We start from the raw sequence: 26,736 nt of genomic DNA, 5'->3' as shown, positions 1-26,736 counted from the left end.
TAAAGTAAGTTTAATAGAATTTGTATGTAGGACATTCAGCAAATATATACATGATACAGAATGTGATAATCTGTATGATTCACATCATTTTAATCTTTCAATATCTAAACAAGTTTTATTTTTTATCGGGGTTCAATTTACTCAGTAGCAATTAGTAGTTACTATTAATGCAAAGAACCTTTCAAATCATAGCCAGGATTTCACACCACTTAAACAATAAGCTTGACCATTCCTTGGTTGTGCTTTTATACCTCGGTCTAAACCACCTGTCAACTTGTGTTCTTCAATATCAAGGCTCTTGCATTGTAGAAAACAATCAACCATGTATGTGCCACCATCAATTTAATCAGGTCAGACAAAATAAAGCCTTTTATTCCTGGTATCCCAGGGACAGTCCTACAATGGACTCTTGAGAAACTGAGCACAGTACCCCTCTAGCACTTGACTCAGTGATAGCGTGGTCAAGCAGTCCAAGGCTTCTCGGGCAGGAAGTAGGTGCAAGGCAAGCACAGACTCAAATTCAAAATACATCCAGCAACCCCAAGAAATGATTGTCCAGTCAAATACTTGCTTTTATGTAAAAATGTGTATTTATCTACTAACACAAAGTACAATACAACTTACTGGAAAACGCCATACACAGCCTTCCTGAGGCATAACCACGAGTGTTACCTGGGCCAGTTTTCCAGTCCCACTTCAACGTTTATAGCTGATGGTTATTCCCCTTTCACATGCAGTGGCAATCAAGCTAAGCCCCGCTAAGGCGTTGAAGTCTCAGAAGTACTATACAGGCTCTTTAGTAAGATCCCAGGGTCCTGCGCTGGAGGGTATAATTTAAGAGCGCATTCTCAGGGGAATGGGGGACCGTTTGTCAGTCTTATCCGCTCTCTCATTAGTGGCGGTTCAGAATCCCCAGGTGCACCTCAGTAGTCCGGTCCACTAGTTGAAATCATTGCTTTCTCTCTCCAGAGGTCACAGCTCATAGTATCTTCTTAGCTACAAGTCGGTTCAGGGCAATGGCCCTCTTCCTACTTTCGTGCCCCTTCCTCGTGACACACAGCTAGGGTTGAGCAGCACACACATGGCTTGGCCCGCTCTCTTCTCCATGGTCTCTGCCAGTCATATGTGGCACAAATAAGGTGATGGCCATATTTAGGTGAAAAATGCTGTTTTGGGGCATTAGCCCTACATCTATCACAGTCCAGCGCCATGGGCGATGGCCATTAAACTTTACTGCAGCCTACACCTGGCAAGGGGGTTGCAGACTTTGGCACATAGGCCCGGAGCTCAGTTAGTGTGGTAGTCCCAACAGATCCGAATCTCACACTACTATCCTGGGAACCTGACTCCCTCCACACAATCTCCTTTCCCTCACAGGGCATACCTGTACTGGGTCAGGCAGAAGCTGGTGCTATAGGCTCCAGGAGAGTGAGTGTTCTGGATGATGCTCCCTCACCTAGCAAAGATCACCGGCAGACTCTTAATCCTCCATTCCTGGTCACAACAGGCAGAAATCATGCTGAGCTTCTACACGCTAATATAGATCTTGCATTAAGTAATTAAGGACCCTTTATATAGTCTAATTCCAGACATTTGTGATTTGGTGTCTCTGTATTTAAAGTCCATGTTCTGGAGGTTGCTCAAATTGAAGTGCCCATTTCTTTGTTCTGCTCTTCCTCCAGACAGTAGTCTATCACAGAAGCGCCTCGAGACCCTACGGTAGGTAGTGCGCTCTATAAATGTCTTTGATTGATTGATTGACAGAAGGACAGTCTCCAATGTGGACAGCCCCAAACACAGGCCAAGTGATTGACTAGAGGTTCACACCTGGATGTCAGCCTCCTTGATATGTGCTTCAAAAGGTTACCAAAGAACCTCAGCCCCACTCTTTATGATTCTCTCAACAGCCCCACCTCCTTCCTCAGATGTGTCCAGGCCCCTTTAACCAGTGACCTTTCAGAAACAAAGAGCTCCTCTTTCCTTCCTTCAATGTGTGTCCCACCCACCTCTCAGAAAAACAGCAGTCCACAAATCTGTCTGGAGGAAGCCTCCACCACACCCTGCTCCTCCAGCAAGCCCTGTGTCTTCAGAATAGACCCAGTGTCTTCCGTGTATTGTGCTCTTCTCAAGTGCACACACATTCAGACACATGCAGTCTCCAATGTACTGTACCTCTCCCTAGACACACATCGTGGCGTACTCTTACAACATCCATCTCCTATGTGCTCTATCTTCCCACAGGCACACACACATCTCAGCCCCCATGCAGCTGGTCTTGCTATTCTCCAGCACGGTACCATCTGCCAGGTATATCTACATCCACACTCACACATGCAACTGCTTGCGCTATTTCCCCTGCACTATACCATCTCCCGGGCACATGTTCATCCATGTACACACAGCTCACGCTATTTCTCCTGTACTGTACCATCTCTTAAGGAAATTGTATATCCTCCCACAGCACACAACCCAATGAAGGCCAAGGGTTAACTTAAGCACACAGCAGCATAATTGTACCAGGCAGGGCCAGGAGGCTCTAGTAAAAGAGACCTTTTCACTCTACTGATCACTATAGACATGATACACTACCATCACCACAGTCATGCTACTTAATTCCAGGTAGCAGAAGCCTTAAAACTTGTGCAGGTATTGGTTTGGACACCCATCCCTGTCTAAGCAGACCGCAGTCCATGAGACTGGCGTAGGTTATAGTGCACACACATGCAGGTTTGCTCATGACGATTCAGATACCACTGCAACTGGTGCCCTGGGGAGGTGGTGTTACACGTTAGTCACCATGTAAGAGAATTATTCATCCAAACACTCTGCATGGCATGCCCACAGTCTCACCATAGAGCACATTTCCTCACACAGAAATGTTGCCATACTTGTTGATGTTTCTGTGTGAGAAATGTTACTCATGAGTGCAAATTCACACAATTCTTGATTACATGAAACGCTGATCAGAATCTGTACTTGCAAATAAATGTACTTTCATACCTATGTAAAACGTCAGTGCTCAAACACCTTTCTGAATCAGGCACCTAGTTTCCATGGAGATATTAAAGGAAAACAAATGAAGGAAGAATGTGGAAAGTGCCATCGTTTTGTAAAAGAAGTGCGGTTCAGAAGGAAAGTGCATGCTCGTTCACACGTTAAAATAGTGTTTAGATGTCAAAAGGTTCATACTGTTAGCATCAGTCTCAAGTGGAGATTTTAACAATGTTTGAATTATCATTTTGAACGAGATGATGTGATTGGCTCAGCCATTCAGAATGCCCAGCAAACTGGCACTAACCACTATTGTTTGCCTGCTTTCTAAATTCCATGTGAGTGCAAAGCAGGGAACAGAGTACTTAGGGGGGAAATTGGCCTGTTTGGTAAAATTACTGGGACTGCCTTATTGCCCACTCTCTGCCAGTCTTTAACAACTAATAATTACTCTTCTCCTCATAAGGAACAGTTAACGGCGAGGGTGTTAACCATTGCAAATGTCGGATCCTACAGATGAGGTGGGCTGTTAGACCTGACATCCTTGGCGTGGTTTCCCCTCATCATTCTGCCTTCAGGCCTCCTGTTTTTGCCAACATCTGTTTTGCTGGCCTTAGGACTCAGTGCATGTTACCACTGCTAACCAGTGCTAAAGTGCTTGTGCTCTCCGCTCAAAACATGTCCCCATAGGCTTGTGCCCAATTGGCATATTTACTTACAAGTCCCTTGTAAACTGCACAACATGTGTCCTGAGCCTGTAAATTAAATGCTACTTGTGGGCCTACAGCACTGATTGTGCTACCCACTTAAGTAACCCTTTAGGCATGACTCAGGCCCGCCATTGCAGAGCCTGTGTGTGCAGTGTTGACCTGGCAACATACACATTTTACCAGGCCCAACTAATAATTACTCTTCTCCTCATAAGGAACAGTTAACGGCGAGGGTGTTAACCATTGCAAATGTCGGATCCTACAGATGAGGTGGGCTGTTAGACCTGACACCCTTGGCGTGGTTTCCCCTCATCATTCTGCCTTCAGGCCTCCTGTTTTTGCCAACATCTGTTTTGCTGGCCTTAGGCCTCTGTGCATGTTACCACTGCTAACCAGTGCTAAAGTGCTTGTGCTCTCCGCTCAAAACATGTCACCATAGGCTTGTGCCCAATTGGCATATTTACTTACAAGTCCCTTGTAAACTGCACTACATGTGCCCTGAGCCTGTAAATTAAATGCTACTTGTGGGCCTACAGCACTGATTGTGCTACCCACTTAAGTAACCCTTTAGGCATGACTCAGGCCCGCCATTGCAGAGCCTGTGTGTGCAGTGTTGACCTGGCAACATACACATTTTACCAGGCCCAAATCTTCTTTTTTAATACATATAAGCCACCATTAAGCAAGGCTCTGGATAGCCCCAAGGGTGGGGGCAGTAGTGAAGATGGACCTTCACTACTGCAAGACCCATCTCTCCCATAGGATCATATTGGCATTGCCTTATTAAGTGTAATTTCAAAATGGGAAGAGAACTGGTTCATGTTTAGTATCTTTGGAATCCTTTTAAACTCCTAACTTATGGGGAAGTCAGATTTTAAATTATAATTCTGAAAATGCAGCCGGTCTCTGGTCACATGACTCGGTGTAGTTGGCAGGTGGGCTTTGTGTTTTCCTCCTAGACAGCCACACACAATGTGAACTTAGGCAGGATATTGGGACATCATTGGCAGGACGGGAGGGAAGTGCGGAGCCCAGCCTCACTTACACCTGAATAGGCTGTGTCCTGTCTCCACACAAAGGAATGAATACTCCTTGCAGTTAGGCTGATGCTAGGGCCAAGCAGGCAGGTCACCTGAACACTTTAAGGACATGCCTCTAGAAGTTTCTCCCCATTTCAAAGGCACAACTGTGGGGAAAAAAAGAATACCTCAAGCACCACTACTTCAGTGTATACTCTTCTTGACCTGTGGATAACCTGCCAGGAAGGACTGCTGTGCTGCTACAAGGACTGCTACTCTGCTGGACTGCTGTCCTACCGCCCTCTTGCCTAGGTAAGGACTTGACCTACATCTGTTGAACCCAGTGTGACTCCAAGGGCTAGCTGCCTGGCGTCGGTATCTGAAGCCTCTGTTTCCAACAAACTTGCACCTGGACTCTGCCATTTTTTTGTCTACCATGCCAAGTGGTGCCACCTCAGTCCTGGACCCGTAGAAGTGGGATTAAGGTGCTTTGCCAGCCTCTGTGTATCCAGTGAAACAGACGCATCACCTCTGTTGCGCGACGCTACCTCGAGCAGAACCGAAGCATCTCTACCGCTGCGTGGATTGGACCCAACGCAAAGACTCGCATCACCGCCGCAGCCGAAATTTCCTTCGGAACTGCCATTGTGCAATGTATCCTCGGTGCAGGTCCTTGCACCTCTCATCTTTGTCGTTTGGGTCTTGTTTTATTAATAAATTAAGCCCTACTTTTCTAACCTCGTGTGGGATCCTTTTTGTGTGGTGTTTTTGCGGTTTTACCATTTGAAGTGTTGCATAAATACTTTACACAATGCCTCTATGTTAAGCGTGACTGGTCTCTGCCAAGCTACCAAGGAGGGAACACAGGTCAATTTAGGGTTTGTCTGTGCCTTACTTTGACTAGTATTGTGGTTGCTGCTTGACCAGGGCTCAAACCCCAATCAACCAGTAACACAATTTCAAGCGGCTGTGATATGGAAACATAGGGACTATTTAAGGTTGCATTTGAGTATGAACCTTTTACAGTTAAAAGCTGGCTGCTGCAGTCAACGGAGGCTTTGTGAAAGATGCATTGCAAACGAAAAAACAATAATACATGTGGTTCATGTTCCTAAACAAGGACCAATGCACAGAAAAGCCAACTGCATATGCTTATTGCAGGATCTCACGAAAAGACTACAGGTCAGTAAAACCAAATGCACATCTGAAACGTCACCCTCATTTAAATGGTGAGTAGTGCATGTATACCCGTTAAAGTTGCCTAATTCTAAGATCCCACCCCCAAACCCTGCCAGAATTGTTCAGTTGGTCTCTTCCATCAGAGAAGGTAGGTGTCTGTGCAGGCGTTCGATTAGCTCTTTGGTAATTGTTTTTTTTTGTCCTCCAAGGTATTTGATTATTGGACCTAAAAAAGCCAAAGTAAAACACTTTCCCCAAGTTAACAGACAATGCAGACTCAGCAGAACGATTACCTGTGATTATGATGAATTTTGTTGCTAGGAGACTTGTATTTGAAGTAAATGGCTGCCCTATATTTTTATGTGTTTAGACTAAGTAGCCATAAAGATACTACTAGTAAAATACCTTTGTGAATAGCAATCAATCTAAACTTATACAAAAGTGGAAGTTTACTTATGTGAATCAGGCCCAAAGATACTACAAATAAGTGGTTCAGGCTGGAGGTACTTCTAGACCGGACTAAGAAACAAATTGAAACAGATCAGCTTTGGACCTTATGAACCCAAGATCTGCCTCCACCCTTTAACCTTAAGAAGCCCATAGAAGTAAGAAACCTGGTTTTATGCTCCTGGCTGGGATACCATGAGGTGCCAGATTTTTGAGTAAAAGCACCTTTACTCGAGGTTTGTGAATAGAAAGTTTTAAATTCGGTTCTGTAGTCCACTAGAAGCCAATGGATTGCACTCTAGATCGTTTAAGATGACCATATCTGTGTAAATGCAACAACATTGTGTCAGCCTCTTTCTATCTTTGTAGCCTACTGATGAGATTATTTCAAAGGCTGATGAATATCATTATGTAGTAGCCTAAAAGCACCATCACTGGTCTTGTTCCAGCTCTTTGTGGTGGCTGGGTTGGAGATTTTTTTTCCAAATAATGGAAATCTGCTACCTTTGACAACTCCATTGGTTTGTGGGGCAAATGTGAGTTTTGAATCGAAAATGATCCTCAGGTTGCTGAGCAGTCAATCAATCAATCATGTGATTAAGCGCTACTACTCACCGTGAGGGCCACAGGGTGCTGGGAGAGAGAGGGGGGGGGGGGGGGGGTTGCAGGTTTCATTCCATCAAGGAGGGGCTCTGTCGAAGAGCCAGGTTTTGAGGTTTCTTGTGAAGATGGGGAGAGATGTCTGTCTGAGGGCGTTCCAGGCTCTGGCTGCGAGGAAGGAGAAAAAGCATCCGCCTGATCTGGTCTTTCTGGTGCGGGGGCTACGGCATGGGAGAGCTGGGCTGATCGCAGGGTCCTTTGGGGTGTGTGGAATCTGAGTCGGCTGTTCAGGTATGTTGGACCGATGTTGTGGAGGGCCTTGTGAGCTTGGGTGAGCATCTTGAAGGTGACTAGCTTCGATGGGGAGCCAGTGGAGTGTGTGCAGGTGCTGGGAGGTGTAGCAGTGTCTTGGCAGATTAAGGACCAGTCTTGCGGTGGCGTTTTGGATGTTCTGTTACTTGCGTGTGAGGTTTTTGTTTATTCCGGCATAGAGTGCATTGCCGTAGTTGAATCTGCTTGTGACCAGGGTATGAGTGACGTCTTTCTGTGTTCGAGGGGGATCCATTTGAAGGTCTTGCGTAGGAGGCAGAGGATATGGAAGCAGGACGACGAGACGGCGTTGATCTGGCTGCCCATTTTGAGTTCAGAGTCCAGGAGAATTCCCAGATTGCGTGCGTGGTCCGTGGGCGGACTTCCAAGGGCACGGGGCCCACCAGGTGTCGTCCCAGGCGTCAGGGTGTGGGCCCATGATGAGCACTTCCGTTTTGTTTTTTGTTGGTGTTTAATTGAAGGCAACTGTTTTTCATCCATTTGGCGACGGCTTCCATGCCTTCTCGGAAATTGTGTCTGGCGGTGTTGGGTTCGTTGGATAGGAGAGGATGAGTTGGGTGTTGCCTGCCTATGACACAATGTTGAGTCCGTAGGTTCTGACGATGCGGGCGAGCGGAGCCATGTAGACGTTGAAGAGCGTGTGGCTGAGGGATGACCCCTGGGGGACTCTGCAGGTGGTTGGTGTAGGGTCCGAGAGTAAAGGGGGGAGTCTGACCTGCCAAGTTCTGCCAGAGAGGAAGGACCAGATCCAGTTGAGGGCCTTGATTGAATGCCTGTGTCGTGGAGTCTGCGTATTAGGGTGTGGTCAGAGACTGTGTCAAACGCCGCTGAGAGGTCAAGGAGGATGAGAGCTGCAGTTTTTCCTTTGTCCAGTGGGGGGAAAATGTCATCTGTTGCGGCGAGGAGGGCGGTTTCCGTGATGTGTTTTTTCCTGAAGCCGGATTGGGAGAAGTCGAGGATGATGTGCTCTTCGATTAATAAATAAATCTATTTTCTGATACATCATCCACGCTTTATTGTTAAATGTATACAACGGAGTAAAGGTTCAAGATAAGATGTAGCAAATCCAGGCTTGAACAGATAGCTTAAGAGCCCGAAATGTACTCCTGAGAGTTTTGTGATCATGATATACATCATTTTACTCGCCTTTCACGGAGCCCTACTCCACTGCAAATTAAGAAGTCTTTTGGAATCTGAATACAAACACATTAAAACAAATTAACTGTCCAGAAAGTAGCCCATTGAATGAAGAAATTACTTGAGGTTTTGTAACCCGAGGTGGATTTAATATCTTTGAAATCCTTAAGTGCAAAGAACGTGTTGTGTTGACATTTGTAGAAAATGCATACTACGGACAAAGTGGAAATAAAAGAAGATTGCATTGGATGTTCGAATTGGAAAATAAAATCTTGCCTGAAACAAAAGGAATGTAGTATTAATAAATGGCGGTATACCTGTGTCAAATGTCTTATTTTGTCTAACCTGATTAAATCAATAGTGGCACTTATCTGAATGGTTGTTTGCTACAAGGTAAGACCGTAATAATGAAAAACCCAACAGCACAATCAGGATGAACAATCTAAGAATACTGCTACAGTGATGGTCAAAGTTATTATTTAGTTTGTCTGATATCCCAGTCCTGATTTGAAAGATCCTTTGCATTAAAAGTAACTCCAAATTCAAGTAAATTGACCCCCGTTGAAAAATTAGATTTTTCTAAATATTTAAGGCTAAAATGAATTCTGTCCTTAAAATAAAAGTGAAACATGCTGGTTATCACATTCTGTATCATTACATACTTGCAGAGTTTTCAACATTCAAATTCTATTAAACTTACTTTAACAAGGACCTGCAATACAATTATGTTTTTAAACATTTTACTGGCATATTACAAATTAGGCTTAAACATCCATTGAAAGATAGGCTCTCAGGGTGTAAGTCACATAAACATGCATTGTCATTTAATGGAAAAATGAAAGAAACAGAACCTATGGCAAGAAAGTGAATATAATGAATTAGAACCAAGGAAAAGAAAGTTAAAACACTAAAAAAATCAAAGTGAAGTCTTCTCAGATAGGGAATAATGAGAACAAGCATTGGCATAGCCAATAGGTCTCGCTTTTGGGACCTTATAAGTATTTGTTATGCAGCACAATATCCTTGGTGCATCAACATCAACTGTTGCATGGCTAAACAATTATAAGGTCCCAAAGGCGAGACCTACTGGCTATGCCAATGCTTGTTTTTCCTGGCGGCCAACCAAAGCCTAAGGAGGGGGAAACTAGACAGATGTAAGTATCAACCCAAACCTACAATGGAACCTTTCTAGTACTGGCCCAAACCTCAAAAGGAGAGAAGGGGGAGGGGTGAAGTATCTGCAGAAGATAGATTATACACCATAAAAAGAGTTATCGGACACAGGCGATACTTCTTCCCTAGACACCTAATCTTAAGAAATTGTCTCAAAGCAGTTCCCAACAGGCGGCACTAAGAAGTGCCAATCAGACAATAAAATCATGCAAAACTGGCCAGGCAAATGAGTTACTGCTCCTCTCCTGAGAAGCCATACAGTTGCCCTAGGCAAACACATGCCCCGTAGTTCCTGAGTCAGCCTTGACATGTTTAGCTTTTCGAATTATTGTCTTTTTACCGATCGAGCAGAACATCAAGACCAGTCAAGGAGCATTGCAGGGAGAGCTTTGAGACGGTCTCTGGCAAGTTTGTAAGTAATAAGGGTCGGTGTCCCGGGTGATTAGCTCCATTTGGGGACAAGTTGTCTACACGATTTACAGCAGGCTGCCAGAAACGGATGAGAAAAGCATATGGAATCTGTATTGCACCCACACGGCTGTGAAGCTAAATGGAACTAAAAATTACACACCGATTAAAAAGCGTGTGTTGAAAATACATGCTTTGATCAGAAACATTAACATTTAATTTCCATTAAGAGAAAAGACATTTCAATATTAGAAATTATAATGTTTTCTAGGGATATATATTTAAATAAAACTTTTTATTGCCCTTAAAGGAAAAAATATTTCTAATCTGACTTTCTGGATGTAAATGTTACGATATTCTTAACACCTTAAATAAATATATCATATGTTTCTTGCGTTGTTCAAACAGTACTTGATAGAGAAGAAAAGGAAAGAGTTTTGGGGTGGGTGGAGGTAACAGATAAACGGAGAAATCTCCGTGTGTGTGCTTTAGACCGACAATGCCACAGAGAGCAAAAAAGAGACACGGGAGAGTATACAGAGATGGAGAGAGAAAGTGTGAGATAAAGAAAGGATGAGAAGAGGAGAGGTCTAGAGAGAGGGAGAGAAGGAAGGGGAGGGAGAGAGAGAGAGAGAGAGAGAAAAACGAGAGAGACGGAATGCGCGCAAGAAAGCGTAATCCCAGGGTGAAGAAGAGTCAAACTTCCGGAGTTTACAATTCCTCACCACACACAGTATATATACACATCTCCTTGCTGCGCTGTTTTAAGTCCATGATTGGACCCAGTGGTTGAAGTGGGGGGAAAAAAGTAGGGGAACTGTGGGCGGAGACTACGAGGGCGGGGATAACACAAGGATTGGATCAGTGGGCGGAGTCAGAGGTGTGGCCAGAATGTGCCAAACATCCCAATTTTTAGTATTTGCTTGGCATTTCACTGACCAGTTACAGCTTATTGTGCTATTTAATTCAACCAATGGATACACTTGATTTTTCAAGGTTTAATAGGAGTTATTGGCATTTAAATACATTCACAAAGTGGAATATATTTCCAATCCCACAATGTCCCAAATATGCTTAAAAGTGGAATTACAAGCCATTTGTCTCCAAGCCATGCAGTTTCTCTCATTAGCACTTCTCCTCCCTTCTTCCACAAGAGCAGTTCAAAAATGAATGGCAAAATATCCTAGTTTGCAAATGTTTTATATATAATTATGGCTCTGCCATATTTGTCATATAATACATCATCCACTGCATCATCTTAGTTTTAACTAATCATTTGTGTAGCTCAAACGGATAAAAAGTTACTAAAAACGTGACTTGAATTGCTGCAAAATGGACGGCCCTTTGCAAAGGTTGACTGATCACCTTTCTCATTGCTGCATTTGTATGTTATACTGAAACTAATGAGGCAGATTCTTTGCAGAGACTTAACATGTCTAATAATGTCTAAATAATAAAGTTTAAGAAAATATATTGCATTACGCTGCAGCCTTTTTTTTGCATAATTTAGTCAACACTGTGGCATCAGTTTGTCCCCCCACTGCTGCATAATTCCAGTGGGCTCGAGAGCAGGTAGCACATGTTAAAAGTGCTTGTGCATGAAGCAGAGAGTGTGAAGTTTGCAAACTTAGTTTGGTGTGTGTGCAGATCCTGCATTGCCGAACCTTGGTGAGTTGCAGCTACTACTGCTGAAACAAGGCCAATTGAGGTACCAATGAGCGAGGCAGGGCCAGCTTTAGTGTTGGTTGCGCCCTGTGCAACAATGTTTGTTGGTGCCCCCAAAGATCACCTACGCCTCGGACACTACACAGAGACAATAATTTCTACGTGTGTAAATCACTGTATAGGAAATGTTACACAAGGCAAAGGACTACAAGGTGTAGAAGCCACATGACAACCATACTAGTAGGCATATAGTTTAATTGCTCACTGTTCTAGGTTAGGATTTTAACTTATAAACTGCAAGTAACAAAAGGATCTCTCTGACAAGCAGTAACCTACTAACCAAGTTAACATTATGTGCACTTTGTAAATGCATGGTACATGTTTTGTAGTAGGCACATTAACCCTCTGTGCCACCTTTCCAGGAGTCAATTCTTCCACTAGACAAAACTCCGATCTCTCTCTAGGAAGAACATTAATCACTGAAGTTATCATGACATTTTTATTGTTGCTGAAAGTTGCTGGAGGGCAGGAAGGAGGCAGCAAGTTTTTTTTAAAAACCATAATATACTTGCAAACACTACGCACCCACCCGAAATAGGTACCCAGTGCGGTCACACTGTTCGCACCGCCCTAACCTGCTCAAGGTTCATGTGACCTCAGTGACAGTGTCAGTGACTGGATCACTGTTGCTTTAGGGTGTGCTGCTTCGTAGGCCTGCCCGCAAAGCTGGAGGTGAACTTCAGTATGGATTGATCTGGACAGGCCTTCAAGGTTAACCCACACTTGCCACTGCAAAGGTCCACCTGCTGGTGCTAAGACACCTGGGCTTCTAAGGTTTAGTGGGGCTTTCTAAGGTCTAGCATGGGAATGTACTCCCTCAGGAAAGTGGTCTGAGGGACTGGTCATGAAGGCTGAACCTGGCTCCCCGGTTCCAAATTCGACAGCTCTGGCCATAGTGCCACATCCTCTCCCCCACTGAACACCATACTGCCCCACTGAGAAAAATTCACACTGCCTTCAGCTACAACCCAATTGTGCCCCACTATAAACACCAGGATGCGACTTAATTCAAATTATGCATTTGATAAGAGTAATATGCTGCCTGAAAAAAAAGTAAAAGCAAACACTCATAGGGAGTGCAAGATTAAGTAAAGCATGTGAAATGTAAGCAGAAACAACATGGTTACCTTAACGATCTCCCACTCACTATTCAGAAATCAGTGAGTGGTTTTACCTGAAAAGTTAAGGACATGACTACAGGGCCCTGAAAAGAATCATTTAAATGTCCATTGCTTATATCCGTAATAAACGTAAACAGTATGGTTTAAAAAGACCACATCCATAAAAACAGAGGTACACATTTTGTTTTCCAATCCACCCATCAACCAGGTATTGCAATACATCCAGGGATAGTGCAATTCCCCACCTGGAGACAACAATGCTGTTCAAAGAAAGACGAGAAAAGAAAAGTAGCGCTTCACTGCAAAGTCTGTAAAGTGAGGCTGATGTGTTTGGATGTGAATAAAATCAATCTGCCCACTTTGCAACCACTCTGTCTTGCTTTATTTAATTATGTATTTATGTTCATATTTAAAACGTTTTATTTCTCTCCATCCCGAGGCTGCAATTTGGAATAGAAAAATGTCAGAAAAAGGGCATTTCCTGCAAGAGTGTTTTTCTTTTTTGGATCCATTTCACAGGGAAGCAACTAAATGAAAGAAGGAAAGAAAGGTTGTGAACCATTTCTTCAAGCCACGGTTTTCAGTAAGTGAGGAGCAAGACAGAAAGAGAGGAAATAATAGGAAGGGGGAGGGGGTCAGCCGCCAACACAGAAAAGAAGAGGACATTGTCTCTTCCTTACTGCCCAGAGAAGACACAGACAGAGTCCTTTTCCTTCTGGGCCAGTCCCCGATCGTCCACAAAAGCAACCACGCTCACACATGTTGCCCCCTGCGCCCCTCAGAAGTATTCTCAAGCCTCATTGTGTTACAGCCTTAAGAAAAGAGGAAGAAGGAGTAGCATAGCGAGCATTGGAGAGGCGGAGCGAGGCGTGCGCGCGCTTGTGCACGTAACCGCAAGCTCTAGGCCGCCACAAGCAAAAGCGTGTGGTAGCATTTTCTGGAGCCACACACTAAATGTCTCGCAGAGCAGCGCATGCGCTGGCCCAGCGAGGCCTAAAAATCATTACTGACTCAAATGCGAGGTAGAAAGAATGAGAACTTGGGTAACGGCTGCTGAAACACTAGTGTAGAAGGGCCAGGTTCAATGATGCAAAATCATGACGGACCGCTAAGATAATTCAAAGCTCCAGTATATGTTAAACAAGTTCTCAGTCTAAGTTATTGGCAGAAGAATCCTGACCAGAATGGAAAAGAATGAGTGCAAGGTGACCAACTACTAACAAACGTGATTCAGTAACAAAACAAAGTTAATCTCTAACTATTTAAAAAGCAGCAATAACATCATTAAGAATACACCAACTCATAGAATAGAAAATAACTTTTATTGCACACCACTTTGGCTGTGTGTTTTGGGTGGAGGGATTCAGGCAGTTCTGCAAAAATACGTTGAAAGCAACATCTTTTTCCGTAACCCTGTCTCCCCAAGCCCTCTCAAGAAAATTAAGAGCATATTGCTCTGGCCAAAATAACTTATTATTACATTTTTATATTACCATTTATATAAAATACTAAATTTCAGATTGGATTAAAACTATTTCACAAAACAACATTTAAGGCACAACAAATAGTAACAAAAAATAGAACAATAAAGACCCAGAGCAGCCAACAAATAACTGGCTTTGTAACAATTGCAACAATTTAATGGACCACCTTTTTTTCTTTTTTCAAGTATTTTACAAAGCATATTAAATAATACAGAAGATTGAATTGTTCCAGAATCTTAGCACAGTGCTAGAAAACATTGAATGATATGGATTTCACAAGTTGTTGCTAAGGACCAATTTTAATTGCAAATGGATTCGTTTCACATTTAAAACAAACTTGATTTTTCTGGAAACCAACCAACTCTTAGTTAGGGTTGTTCAGAATCGTAAAAAGTTATTTTCCCTCTAAGAATAGTTGAACACTATAAACATTTTTCCTACAAAAACATCAACTAAATCATGTACATCTGGCTGAACATTATAAACAGGTTACTTACAAATAATTTAGCTAACTCATGTACATCTGTAACTTTAAAATGGTTACTTCAAAAATGTTTCTTTGTGACCCAATGAAAATATCATAGTTAGGCTTTTAGCCGGTGACATTTGGTAAAGGTAATCAATTTAAAAGTAAATATTGACAATGACATGTTAAGCTTTGTGTGGTACCTATTATATGACAATAATGTATGGAAGTTGATCTCTTAAGTGCCTTTGTCGTAAATCTTTAAGTTTGCTAATTTCAAGAACAAACTACAAATGTAGCTGATGATGGACACTCCTCAGTGCCATCAAGGGTTTCAATTTGTCGTCTGGAAATCAGTTGTTCATGGGAAATGAGCAGTTGAACCATTACATTCCAGCACCTTCTGTGATCAGCATTTAGTCAGCCAAGAACATGGAGTTTTCCTCCCGAAAATAATGCAAGCTGTCAGGGGCACTGTGGAATACATAACTTGTAGCTAGCAGTCAAAGTATATTATAGAATTCCATTCTGGAACAGACAGTAGGTCTATGTTGTAAAATGTAATACATACTCCAGAAGACAGTTCGACAACCCAATGCAAGTGGGGGTAGCATACCTCTAAGAAGTTAATATAAAACAAACTAGGCATTGGCACGGGGACCTGGAGTATGAGGGATGGCTCTAGCAGCTTTTTTCAAGTAAAAGAAATGTGCTCCTATTACTGTCTACTGCCAGTGTGTTCAAAGGACTGAAATATATTAAGTGGTGATTTTTCAGACACTCTCCATTCTACCTTCAACTGCTTCATAACATTTAGGAACACCCCTCCAAACTGAAAGAATAACTACACCCTTTTAAAGTGGTCAGTTTGTTTGGGAGAATAGTCGCAGAATTCAACATGTCACTACAGAGAAGTCCCTTGGAAAGGAAAGCACAAACGTATTACGATTGACTTTCAAAAAGAAACTATTGCAATCGGTTCCTTTAAAATGAAAAAATAATTTTACCCACACTTATAGCGAACACATTCATTTTTTAAACCCTATTTTCAATGATGCAACACACGTTGGATAAAACAAAATAAAATGTAATGAAACATGGCATTTTGACATCTAGACAGAACATTCCTTACCCAGATCCTAACCCTGACCCTTACTCTTTATCCTGTCTTCTGCAGTAAACCTAAACATATTCTATCAATTAAATAGTATTGCATCAAATGTAGAATCTTTAAACCTATATTTAAATGTTAACGGTGTCCATTTCTTTAGGTTTCTGTGGAATCACAATTTAGAGGAAGATACCCACACTAAATAATTAGTGATACAGGTGGAATTATAGTAACCGTAATAGATCGAATTATAGATGGGTTGGAGAATGACAGAGGTGTTTTTCACGGAGGGGTTCTGAGTAACATCAGCTAAAGAGTAATGCTTGAGTTGTCTAGGATGTTACTCAAAACCTTGAGTTGGAAAAACATCCCCTTTATTCACTTGGACCTATCTTTAATTTATATAAGGTCTCATAGCCACCCACTATGGTCAACAGGCGTTATGATTTTTTTTTATTGTGTGTTAGACAAAAAGAAAGTTAAAAAAGGATTAATAACTGTTAATAAGTGATTTATCACTGTTAATTAAATAAATGCGGTAACACCGAAAGGAAATTCTTAAAGTATGTCCTTAGTTGTGGTTGGAATGGTGTTTGCTGGAAGAACATTGTTAATTTACAGCAGTGGAAAACAAGTTTTGTTTTTCACTGCTGTGGAGTATTTGCAGTGACTTACAGGGAGAAAACCAATATAAAATTTTAAAATATACCAGATGAAGGGTTTTTGAAGAGCAACAACCAACCTATAGAAAATACTGATGCTAGACCCATCCCTTAATCTTAACGCGATCACGCAGCTAATATAAAACACCTGCAGAACATGGACAGATTCTCATACATCCACCAGAAGAATAATATTCCCTTGGGCACTGGCATATGAGCACTTCAAATCATCAACGAAGAACATATCTATATTTTACAAAGGTCATACTTGATAATCATATAGCCTTAGCCTAATATAGACACAGGACCTATTTGCTCCACCTAGAACCTGCAGTTGTAATTCTATACCAAATAAATGATGGGAACAGAGATTCAGGTAAAAAAATTACTGATCAAATAACAGTAACATTTAAGAAATCAAACGCACATGATCTTGATTAAAGCAAAGCATCATATCAAGACAGATCAAACTGTGCATAGTCTTCCAAGAAGGACTGATAACTATGTAGCTCATCTAGTTTAGGGAACAAAAGACACCTAACAAATGGGATTCTATAAGCAAAAATTTTACATTTTATCTACGGACCATCTCAAAGAGTATCCTATGCTCCAAACTGGATCCGAAATATTATTTGCAAGAAAACTGTTCAAATCCATCACAAAATACTAAATACTTTAAAAAGGAAGATGGGAAAGTACTTCTGGAAAGAGTTACTTGCTGAAAACGACTGTTACATGAAAAACGAAAAAACTACCAAGCTATTCTAAAAAGCACTAAATAAAATAACTTATGCTTTTAGTAAGGCACAGAAACATGTAGTAATATAAAACCTGTTGTTGACAGTTAAGAATCCAAAGTACAAATATGACAGATAGGAAAACTCCACAAGGGGTTATGTCTATCAATATCTGTGAAAATGATGCCATATAATAACCAAATGAAATACATGGAATGCAGTTTGTTGTACAAAATGACTTGTGTGGGAAAAAAACGAAATTGTGAAAACGATTTAGTAGCGCAGACGTTATTCAATTTAGACACTGACTAGATTTATATCCCTGCTTTCCCAAATGATGGACCTTATGGTACTCTGGGCTAAGATTAAAACACGCTGATTAACAAAAACATGGTTCTGCATAAATTAGTAACCTCATGTTCACGCAAATTCTAGTGTTACTCAACTTAATATTTCCATGGCTAGGAGAGTTTACATTCGAACCTGTGCATGCATTCTCTTTGTGATACCCTAACTCAATGCAAAAACAAAATAGCATAGCCAATGCCAGCTTGAACAACTATTATACATAAGGAAAATAAGGAAATTGTATACGACAATTAAGGACAACTGTTGCCACAATAAAGAAAAACAACGTGAAGATCTGGATAAGTGAAAATCTGTTATGTGTGCTAATCAAAGTTCTTAATAATGCAGCAAGGTGATCTGAAGGTTGAGGGTAGATTTATGGGCCAGACAGCCCCATCTTCTCTCTGAAAATGCATCTGAAATTAAATCCTAGAATGGAAATACCATCAAATCTATTTTGAGATGCAAAGTAGATGGGCCTTCAATAATGTGTAATGATCACCATACAGTTATTGTGTTATTCATATATATTTAAAACTATACTTTAAAAGTAAAGATCTTTAAAGTTTAGCACATGCATATATCATGGGTGCAGAGGACGTGGATGTGTGTATCCTTTATATATAATCAACTCAGGTACAGATATCACTACCGGAATGAGGAAAATGGGAAACCTATAACCTGAAGAAAATAAAAATATGCTTCAAACTTTTGACATGAATAAACCCATGGAAGCAGGATACGGCAATGCTAACCTGAATATTGTAAAAAGCACATTTTCAAAATGAATCTGGATCGATTTCGGAATTTTAAGCTGGGAAACAAAATTAGAATCAGATACCAAATGTGGATTCGCTTACATCTGCATGGTGAAATTGCATACAGTATGCACATCGAGGACTGCCTGCACAGGAAACATTACCCCTAATATCAGGGGACTAGTTTTTCTGAACAAGCCTTTACAAAAAGACTTCTCTGGTAACGAGACCAATAATAACTTTTAAATGGCGAATGTAGCACATGTTTCCCGAGGAAGGGCAGCAGTGATCTAACAAATGATTGATTGATCGTCCCTGAAAGCTATATGGAGAGCCAAGGCTGTACTTGGTTCTTGCGTGGAGCCTTCATTTAAGTTACTGTTCGCGCTGCTGCATTTGCAACTTGTATAATTTGCTAGTTTAACACAAGCTTCAGGAAAGTAGAGCTACAGCTTACTTTCCTCTGCATGGTTTTGGCTGACTTTACAATTTTTCACGCTAAACATGTAGGATCGATTTTGTAGGCATCAAACAAGACAATAAAAGTAAGAAAAAGCAAGATGCCACATAAATCTCCCAAAAAGAAAAACGGCTCCTTAAATGAAAACCTCACTATGTCGGGAGTATGTGTTCCTTGAATCTACATGGCAGCGTAAATCAAACGTAATAGTGGCAGTAGTCGTAATGCTACATCATCCTAAAAGTATTTGAAAGCTTTAAAGGCACAATACTTTTATTTTTGCATTTTGCAGTGCTCTTTGCTTTTATTGCTGGAATGGTCTAATGTCCAGGCAACTAATGGAACGTTTGTACAGATTAAGAATTAGTTAAGATATGGTCCATGCAGTTACAGCAGAACTGCACACAACACTGGCAGAAAACAGCTCTAGGGAAACTGGTCATTTACTATAGAAAGTGCAAGAGAATGGAGAGATGAGGGAGACACAGATGAGGGAGAAACAGGTGAGTTCCCAATAATACTGGAATGCTCCAGCCCCCAAATGACTCGGGTAAGGTAAGACCCCACATCCAAATGATCCTCTATTGCTAATGAGCCTTTTACCTTAATTATATAGTTATCCACTTAACAGAATACGAATAAAATGATGTGGGGCTCTAAAGTTATTAGGTCATACTTCATTGCAAACTATTCATTTTTTGTTTCAAAGGACTGCAATTCTAGAAAAAAATCAAATTAGCCTGCATCACATGACGACATTTGCCTTAAGATTTAGAGAACTTTGTTTTTAAGTTATCCCTGATGCGATCATATACAATAAATATGCATTTGTATTTAAAAGAAGACTACATTGTGTAAACAAAAGCCCAACAAAATAAATGTTCTTTATTTTCCAATCCTTGGAAAATCCAGAAAATCTGGCACAACTGACCCATTCATGGAATTAGAAGTATGGCATATCAGAGTAGGCTTAACAGCTATTGGGTTTACACATTTTCCAGTCTTCTTTGGCCCCAAGTCAACTCTCAATATGAAGCTGCATGAATACTGCGGTGCTGAACATCTTTACAGTCCCACAATGAAGTGCTTAATAGATAAATTCTGCCGGTATCTCTTGCAAAAACAAAGGTTCTTCGAATCTGAAGCGTTTTGATATTGCTTTTGTATCAGTCTGAGTCTCCTTGTCGGATTGTCTACACTGTCCAAGTGTGTAGGAAGCAACTACAAGCAACTCCTCTGTTAATGTCTTTTCCTGCGCTTCTGGAGTGCATGATGGAGTTGGATCTACAGTGTGTTCCGTAGCAGAATCTTCCTCTCCTTTATCTTCATCTATGATTGGCTCCCCCACTGTAATCTTGGCACTTGTAGGTAGATCTGGAATGTTATGAGCAAGCCATGGATGCTGTAGACAGTCCTCTGCTGTAGCACGGCCCCTATAAACGAAAATAATCATTTAAGTAAAATCAAGGTAGTAATTAAAAAAAACAAATTGTAAAACCAATACATCCTACAGAACAAAGAATTAAAAAAATTGTACAGTACTTCAGTTTTCAAGGGCACAGAGGACTCTTCCACATATCTATGTGGGAAAATCAGTCAAAAATGTATTAGTCAATTAAAACCATAAATCTTTTAAAATGTACACGAACATCGCAGCCAATAAAAATCATTATACAAACAACAATGATAACATTTAATAGAAGACCAGCTCTCCTTATCTTAGATGACTCAGTTTTAGGGGCCTAGACACCTACCTCTTTTAAAGAAGAATGCCTCCCTGCACTGAGCCACCTAGCGGCTACCCCAAAATGTCAGCAGGGCACATAAGGTGTCGAGAGCCTTAGATGTGAGAAGTATCTTCACTAAGCTAACCAGCCAAGTAAACCCATAAAAATACCAATATGCTTGACAGGGCTTTTTAAGATAATTGAAGCACACAGCATGGGTTAAAGCATCCTAGAGGCGCTTAAAGTGCGGGGTGCAAGCTATAGGCATTGTCATAAATAGGTTAACTGCTCAAACAAATGCATGAAGTGCTTATGCAGTGATAAAAGTGCAAGTGGTGCTCATGTAACGAGTTGAGAATTTGAGACTTCCTGGGATGAAGCTACTACCTGCCCATCAGCCCACCTTAGTTTTGGAGGGGTAACTTCCCCGTTTATTAAGTAGCCTCAACCCATTTAAATAATCCCTGCTCATTAATGAGGGAGTCCCTGCCCAACAGAACCTAACTGGTCACGACCCATGGTATATAAAATCTCTCTAAGACTCAAACTTTAGTATGTGCCCCAAAAAGAGCAAGACGGGATAGGAGCAAGATGATACTGTAGCTCAGTGGCAGCCAGTGGGAAAGTCAATATGACCTTAATGATTTTTTACTAGCAAAATTATAGTTATTCTAAAGAACAGAAGTTCTTACACTTAGTAACAGTCTTTCTGGTGGAATCTATAGCTAACCGCAGAATCCTCTGCTTTAGTATACCCCCAGGCACCAAACTGGATTGGGAAGATTTTAAAAGCAATGCTCACATGTGTCGGTAGGTGGCACCAAGCGGCTCTGCATTTACTTTGTTCCACCCCAGAAGTGATGATGGAGCTGTATGCAAGCACCACCCTTGTAAATTTATGTCAGTTTCTTTCTTGGCTCCATCGCGGAGCCCAACAATCAGATGTACCAGTCTGCATCTCTCTAAGTTGGAAACTTTTTAGATGAAGAAAGAGTTAAGAGTATTTGTCAAAAAGAGCGTTACCCATGTTAAGTAAATTGTTCTTATGGCTGCTTCTAATCGCTGATTCCTCACATTTAGAATAGAATCCAAAGCAATACATTCCACAGTGGTGGGTCTGGGAAAAGGTTCATAACAAAAAGACCTGGAGTAAAAAGGGGTGAATTGCCTTTCCCAATGGACCTAGCTGTCAAGACAGTCATGCATCTTAAACGTGTACTGAGGCCCACTTCACAACCCAACAGATAGAGGACAGGTACTCCGCATGCCAGGGCAGACGTTTTAGCCATGGTCTGGGTGGAATGGGCCTTAAACTCTTTCAGAGGTGGCTTTTTGGCAAGTGCTTTGCAGAAGTTGATGCAGAAGACTACCCACTTTGACAAAGTCTTTTTCTGTCTTGCCATTGCCGACAACTTCTCAAACAGCAGATCACCCACTCGATGGTTCTACTCGATGGTCTTTGGTGCCATCGATGTAAAGCAAAGCTCTTTTTGGGTCCAGTCGATGGGGGAGTCTCCTCTTTTCCTCTTTTTTGGCTGTAAAGTTTGGAATCATGACTATCTTGAATCAAAAATAAAGAAGAAATCGAACGATCATCAGTTGGACTTTTGTTGCTTTTGGTGCACTACAAGGATGCCCTCAGGATCCCCCTTTGATCCCTGTCCACAATACATCCTTCACACAAAGGTAACATTGTGACTCCAGTGATTATTAAGATTTTAATATCTCTTCATTGTCTACCACAAAGGTCCCTACAGATGTTAACTAGCTGCCATTAAACCCCTTCATAAAAACAATAGGCAGACCCTTCAACTCTCTTTAACCTTAAACACATCTCATTACTTCCCGTCCTTGGTAAAATCATTGAAAACTTGTTGCCAATTAATGACATTCCTAAAAAGAAGCCAACATTCCTCATCCTCGGCAGTCTGACTTCCGCTCTAAGCCCTCGACGGAGTCCGCTCTGCTCGAGGTTGCAGATACTCTAAAGTTAATTTTAGATGCTGAAAAGAATGCTGTCCTGATCTTACTAGATCAGCCGCATTTGATACCATCTCCCATGACATATTACAGTGGATCAAAAAGTGTATCGCGCACCTGGCCTTAGCAGGGTTGGAAATTTTCCTTACCGACTGTAGGCAAACAGAAGTACTAGAACCATTTCCATACCCTGAAAAAACACTTACTTTGGGAGTCCCGCAGGGCTCATCACTCAGTCTTGCATTGTTTTATATATCAAACCGAGTATCTTGGCTCCGGAGGCCCACTGGAGGGCTTGAAAAATAATATTAAAACAAGAATGCAGCCACGAAGAACCCACCAAAGGGAAAGATTGCTTTTCGAAAAAGACTACAAACTCCGTCATGCATTGTGAAAATGAACTCACCTGTGACTCCCACCAGAGGGTAAAGGAACTGATTAGCATGGTATTAAAAGAAATGTTTGTTGTGCATCTGCGCAGTGGTTATTCAGCCTATGATTAAGGGCTAGGACCTCAGAAACGCGTCAGGCTGAAGTTTAAATTAATCCGTAATTACATTCCGGTTTCCACCAAAAGAAAGAATGCAGCTGAATTGAACTGCTATGAATGCGTCCTTGCAAGCAGAACAACTCTAACTTGGAGACATAAATCACTGCACTTCTGGCCCTGGAGGAGTGCACCCTCATTGGAAATGCAATTTGGGGCCACATGTATGGAATTATGCTTAACCCACGAGCGGCACAGCTTAACCGAAACGAGTCAGGCTAAAGTTTAAATTAATCCGGGAGGAACATGCCGGTTTCCTCAAATAAAGAATGCAATGAATTGAACCACAGTGAGTGCGTCCTTGCAAGCAGAGCAACTCGAACATATACATATATATATATTCAAAGTAACACTCCATAACCACTTCCAGCATGCATCCAATGAGGCAAGTTGTTATTTATTCATCCAAGTTTTTCAGCAATGACGCGTTTCGGGCTAGGCAGCCCTTGATCACTATATATAAGAAATTTGGCAGAATTAATTAACATCGCCCACCGAAGGCTGGTTTGCACTACAGGTACCAGAAGGCTCGGCATTACAAGGTATTGCGACACCCACTGGAGGGTAACCATGGATACTTAAATGAGCAATAACTTGGCACCTGATAGCTCAATCACAGCTTTGTGATGTTTGCCGTACTCCTCCTCTGATGAAAGCCTAAGTGAGGCTGAAATGCATTAGGACAATTGGAGCGCTGAAAATACAAAATAAACTTGAAAAAAAACCGTGATGTGTGCGGCTCACTACTTTCCTTTAGGAGAGGTTGTTAGTGATCATATATATACATATATATATATATATTTAGAGCTCCGCAACTCTGCTACCGAGGACCGGCAGCAGAAAGCAACAAGACGGCACTCGCAGCAGGTGTAAACCAAGTAGGTTTATTTGGCGCAAAAGAATAAAGTCAGACGCGTTTCAGCACTTGCCTTCGTCAGTGTCAGCTGGCGTCGGCAGTGCAGCAACAGATAAGGCAAAAGTCATTGAAACAAAGGAAGGTTCAAAGGGTCAAATGAAAGCGCCATCTTGGAACGATGAAATCGCGCTATTTACAATTAACATTTTGCTTTTTACGTTTTGCAAGCAATGAGAGTAAATCAACTGAACATTCATAGCGTTACTATTGCCGTGCTAAAAAACTGATTACGCCCTGGATGGGCTTTTAAACACAAATTACCACTACTACAGTGAAAATCTCCATTGCTTTCCTCATCATATCGTTTGTTGGTGTACAGTGGAAGTAACACAATCCCCATGAGTTCTAAGTCAATAGTAATAATGATAATAATTGAGGCCTGGATGGCCATAAACACACATACTAATATTGACAATCCACACAACATAAACCCTAACTAAAGGAAAGGGGTGTGGGGTGGGGGGGTGCTGTTCTTCTGAAACCAAATGATAACTACGTCTACTCTAAAATGAACAAAGGATATTACAACAGACAGTGTCGTGGTTCAGAAACAATTGGAAGTTTTATAGGTGTGATAGTAGCTCCTCCCCTGCATTAAGTCCTCCTGGTGACTTCGTTTGGAGGTCGATGATATACCGAGACTCCAAACGTCTGAGTCGCCTTTTCAAGTCTCCACCCCTAACATCTTGAGGGATGCAGTCTAAGCTGAAAAAGCTGAGTTTCGTCCTGTCGCTGTCGTGGTGGCTAGCAAAATGCCGGGCCATTGGATAATTTTCATCCTTATTTGCAATGGCTCGTTGGTGCTCCAGGATTCTCAACTTAACTGCTTTAGTGGTGCTTCCTACGTACATACGTTCGCAGGGGCACTTCAGGCAGTATACCACGAATGTGGTTGAACAAGTAATGAACTTGTTGATTTTAACTTTTGAGTCCCTGTGTGGCACTTGGTAGCTCAGTACCCTCTGACTGTTACTGCAGGCTTTGCATTTCCCGCATGGATACGAGCCATGCATCGCCTTCAGTTCTCCTTTGGATCTGCCCTTTGGTAGATGGCTAGTGACTAGTGTATCTCTTAAAGATCTTAATCTTCTAAAGGTAATCATGGGGTGTTGTTGCAGATCTTTCCCGATTACATTATCGGATTTCAAGATCCCCCAGTTCTTGGCCATAATGGCTCAAACCTTGTTAGCTGCCACTGAATAATTAGTGATCAATCTAATAATGCCACTCCCTTCTTTAGGGCTATCTATCTTCTTGTCCTGTAGGAGGGTATTTCTGTTGACTTTCTCTGCCTTTTTCTCAGCTTGAAGGAGGGTAGATACAGAATAGCCGCGGGATTTAAAGCGTTTAACACTTTGTTGAGCGGCCTCTGTGTAATCTCTCTCCAGAGAACTGTTACGCTTAATCCTTAACAGTTCCCCGTAGGGGATACTCTTAATCAGGGAGGTCGGGTGACTGCTGCGCCCGTGGAGGACAGAGTTACCCGCCGTCTCTTTTCTAAAGAGGGCGGTCTGGATCTTGCCTGCGTCAACGAAAACTTTGAGATCTAAATAGTTAACCTCACTCTTGCTTATTGTACAGGTGAAATGCAGGTTAAGGTCATTCTCATTCAGAATCCTAATGTAAACCATAGCTGAGTGTTCCGACCCCCTCCAAATAAGGAAGAGGTCGTCGATATACCTCCTCCAGCATATCACCTTCTCCACCCAAGGGGTTTTGTCATCTGCCCAGGCCACCTGCTTCTCCCACCAGCCCACGAAAAGATTCGCGTAACTGGGGGCGAAGCAGGTTCCCATCGCAGTCCCCCTTACTTGCCTGTATCGTTGATTCTCAAAAACAAAAATATTGTTATTCAGGCAAAACGATATAAAGTCTAGAATCATCTGACTATGTTGCAAGTATCGGGCGGGTCGTAGATTCAGGAATGTCTTAACAGCTGCAATACCATCGTGGTGACTGATGCTCGTGTAGAGGCTCGAGATGTCCATGGTAATCATCAAGAAATCCTCCTCCCACTCCACGTCTTGTATCTGCCTCAGAAAATCCTTGGAGTCCTTAGTGTAGGAACTCAATTCAGTAACCCAAGGAGCCAGGAATGAGTCGATAAACTTCGACATGTTCTCAGTTAGCCCACCTATGGATGACACGATGGGCCTCCCTGGTGGTTGCGTGGGGTGTTTATGGATCTTAGGGAGGTGATAAAAACTCGGTAATCTCGGTTGTTTGTTCTGTAGGTATGAGTATTCCTCCCTGTTCAGTATGCCTTTTCCATACCATTGATCAACCAAGGAGTGGTAATTCCGGATACTCTCCTGATACTCACGTTCCGTTGCCGGCATGTAGTTGTTACAGTCTTGTAATTGAGAGAGGGCTTCCTTGCAATACTGATCACGTTTCAGGATAACAACGTTCCCGCCCTTATCTGAGGGCTTTATTACTATAGAGTCATCCTGTTGTAGACTTGATTGCTTTGCGTTGTTGGAATGACAAATTCCAATGTATATCCTTCTTCCGTGCTTCTTCAGTTTGCGAAAGCCTTTGTAGGTCTTGGTTAACGGCGTCTGAAAAGATATCCAAAGCATCCATTGGTGTCTGTGGGAGAAAGCGGGAGGTTGGTTTGAAGTGACTTGGTTCTCCAATCTGGGTTATACCCATGGACATGCCTCTCCCGACAGTGTCTGTTGGAGGAATGGTTTGACT

General features: G+C 41.9%; 1 protein-coding gene across 1 annotated transcript in view; it reads right to left on the bottom strand.

Annotated features, from left to right (window-relative positions):
• Nucleotides 1-14,143: 14,143 nt before the first annotated feature.
• Nucleotides 14,144-26,736, bottom strand: part of STK17A (serine/threonine kinase 17a) — a 284,298-nt gene continuing 271,705 nt past the window's right edge. The window contains exon 7 of the mRNA XM_086964875.1: nucleotides 14,144-20,299. Within this exon, the coding sequence (XP_086821001.1) occupies nucleotides 19,954-20,299 (346 nt within the window). The 3' untranslated portion in view covers nucleotides 14,144-19,953. The remainder of the gene's footprint in view (nucleotides 20,300-26,736) is intronic.

This window comes from Lissotriton vulgaris, chromosome 4_1 (genome assembly GCF_964263255.1).
Source record: "Lissotriton vulgaris chromosome 4_1, aLisVul1.2, whole genome shotgun sequence".
NCBI lineage: Eukaryota > Metazoa > Chordata > Amphibia > Caudata > Salamandridae > Lissotriton > Lissotriton vulgaris.
Note: the sequence above shows the minus strand (reverse complement) of the source record. Positions and strands in the feature narration are given on the sequence as shown.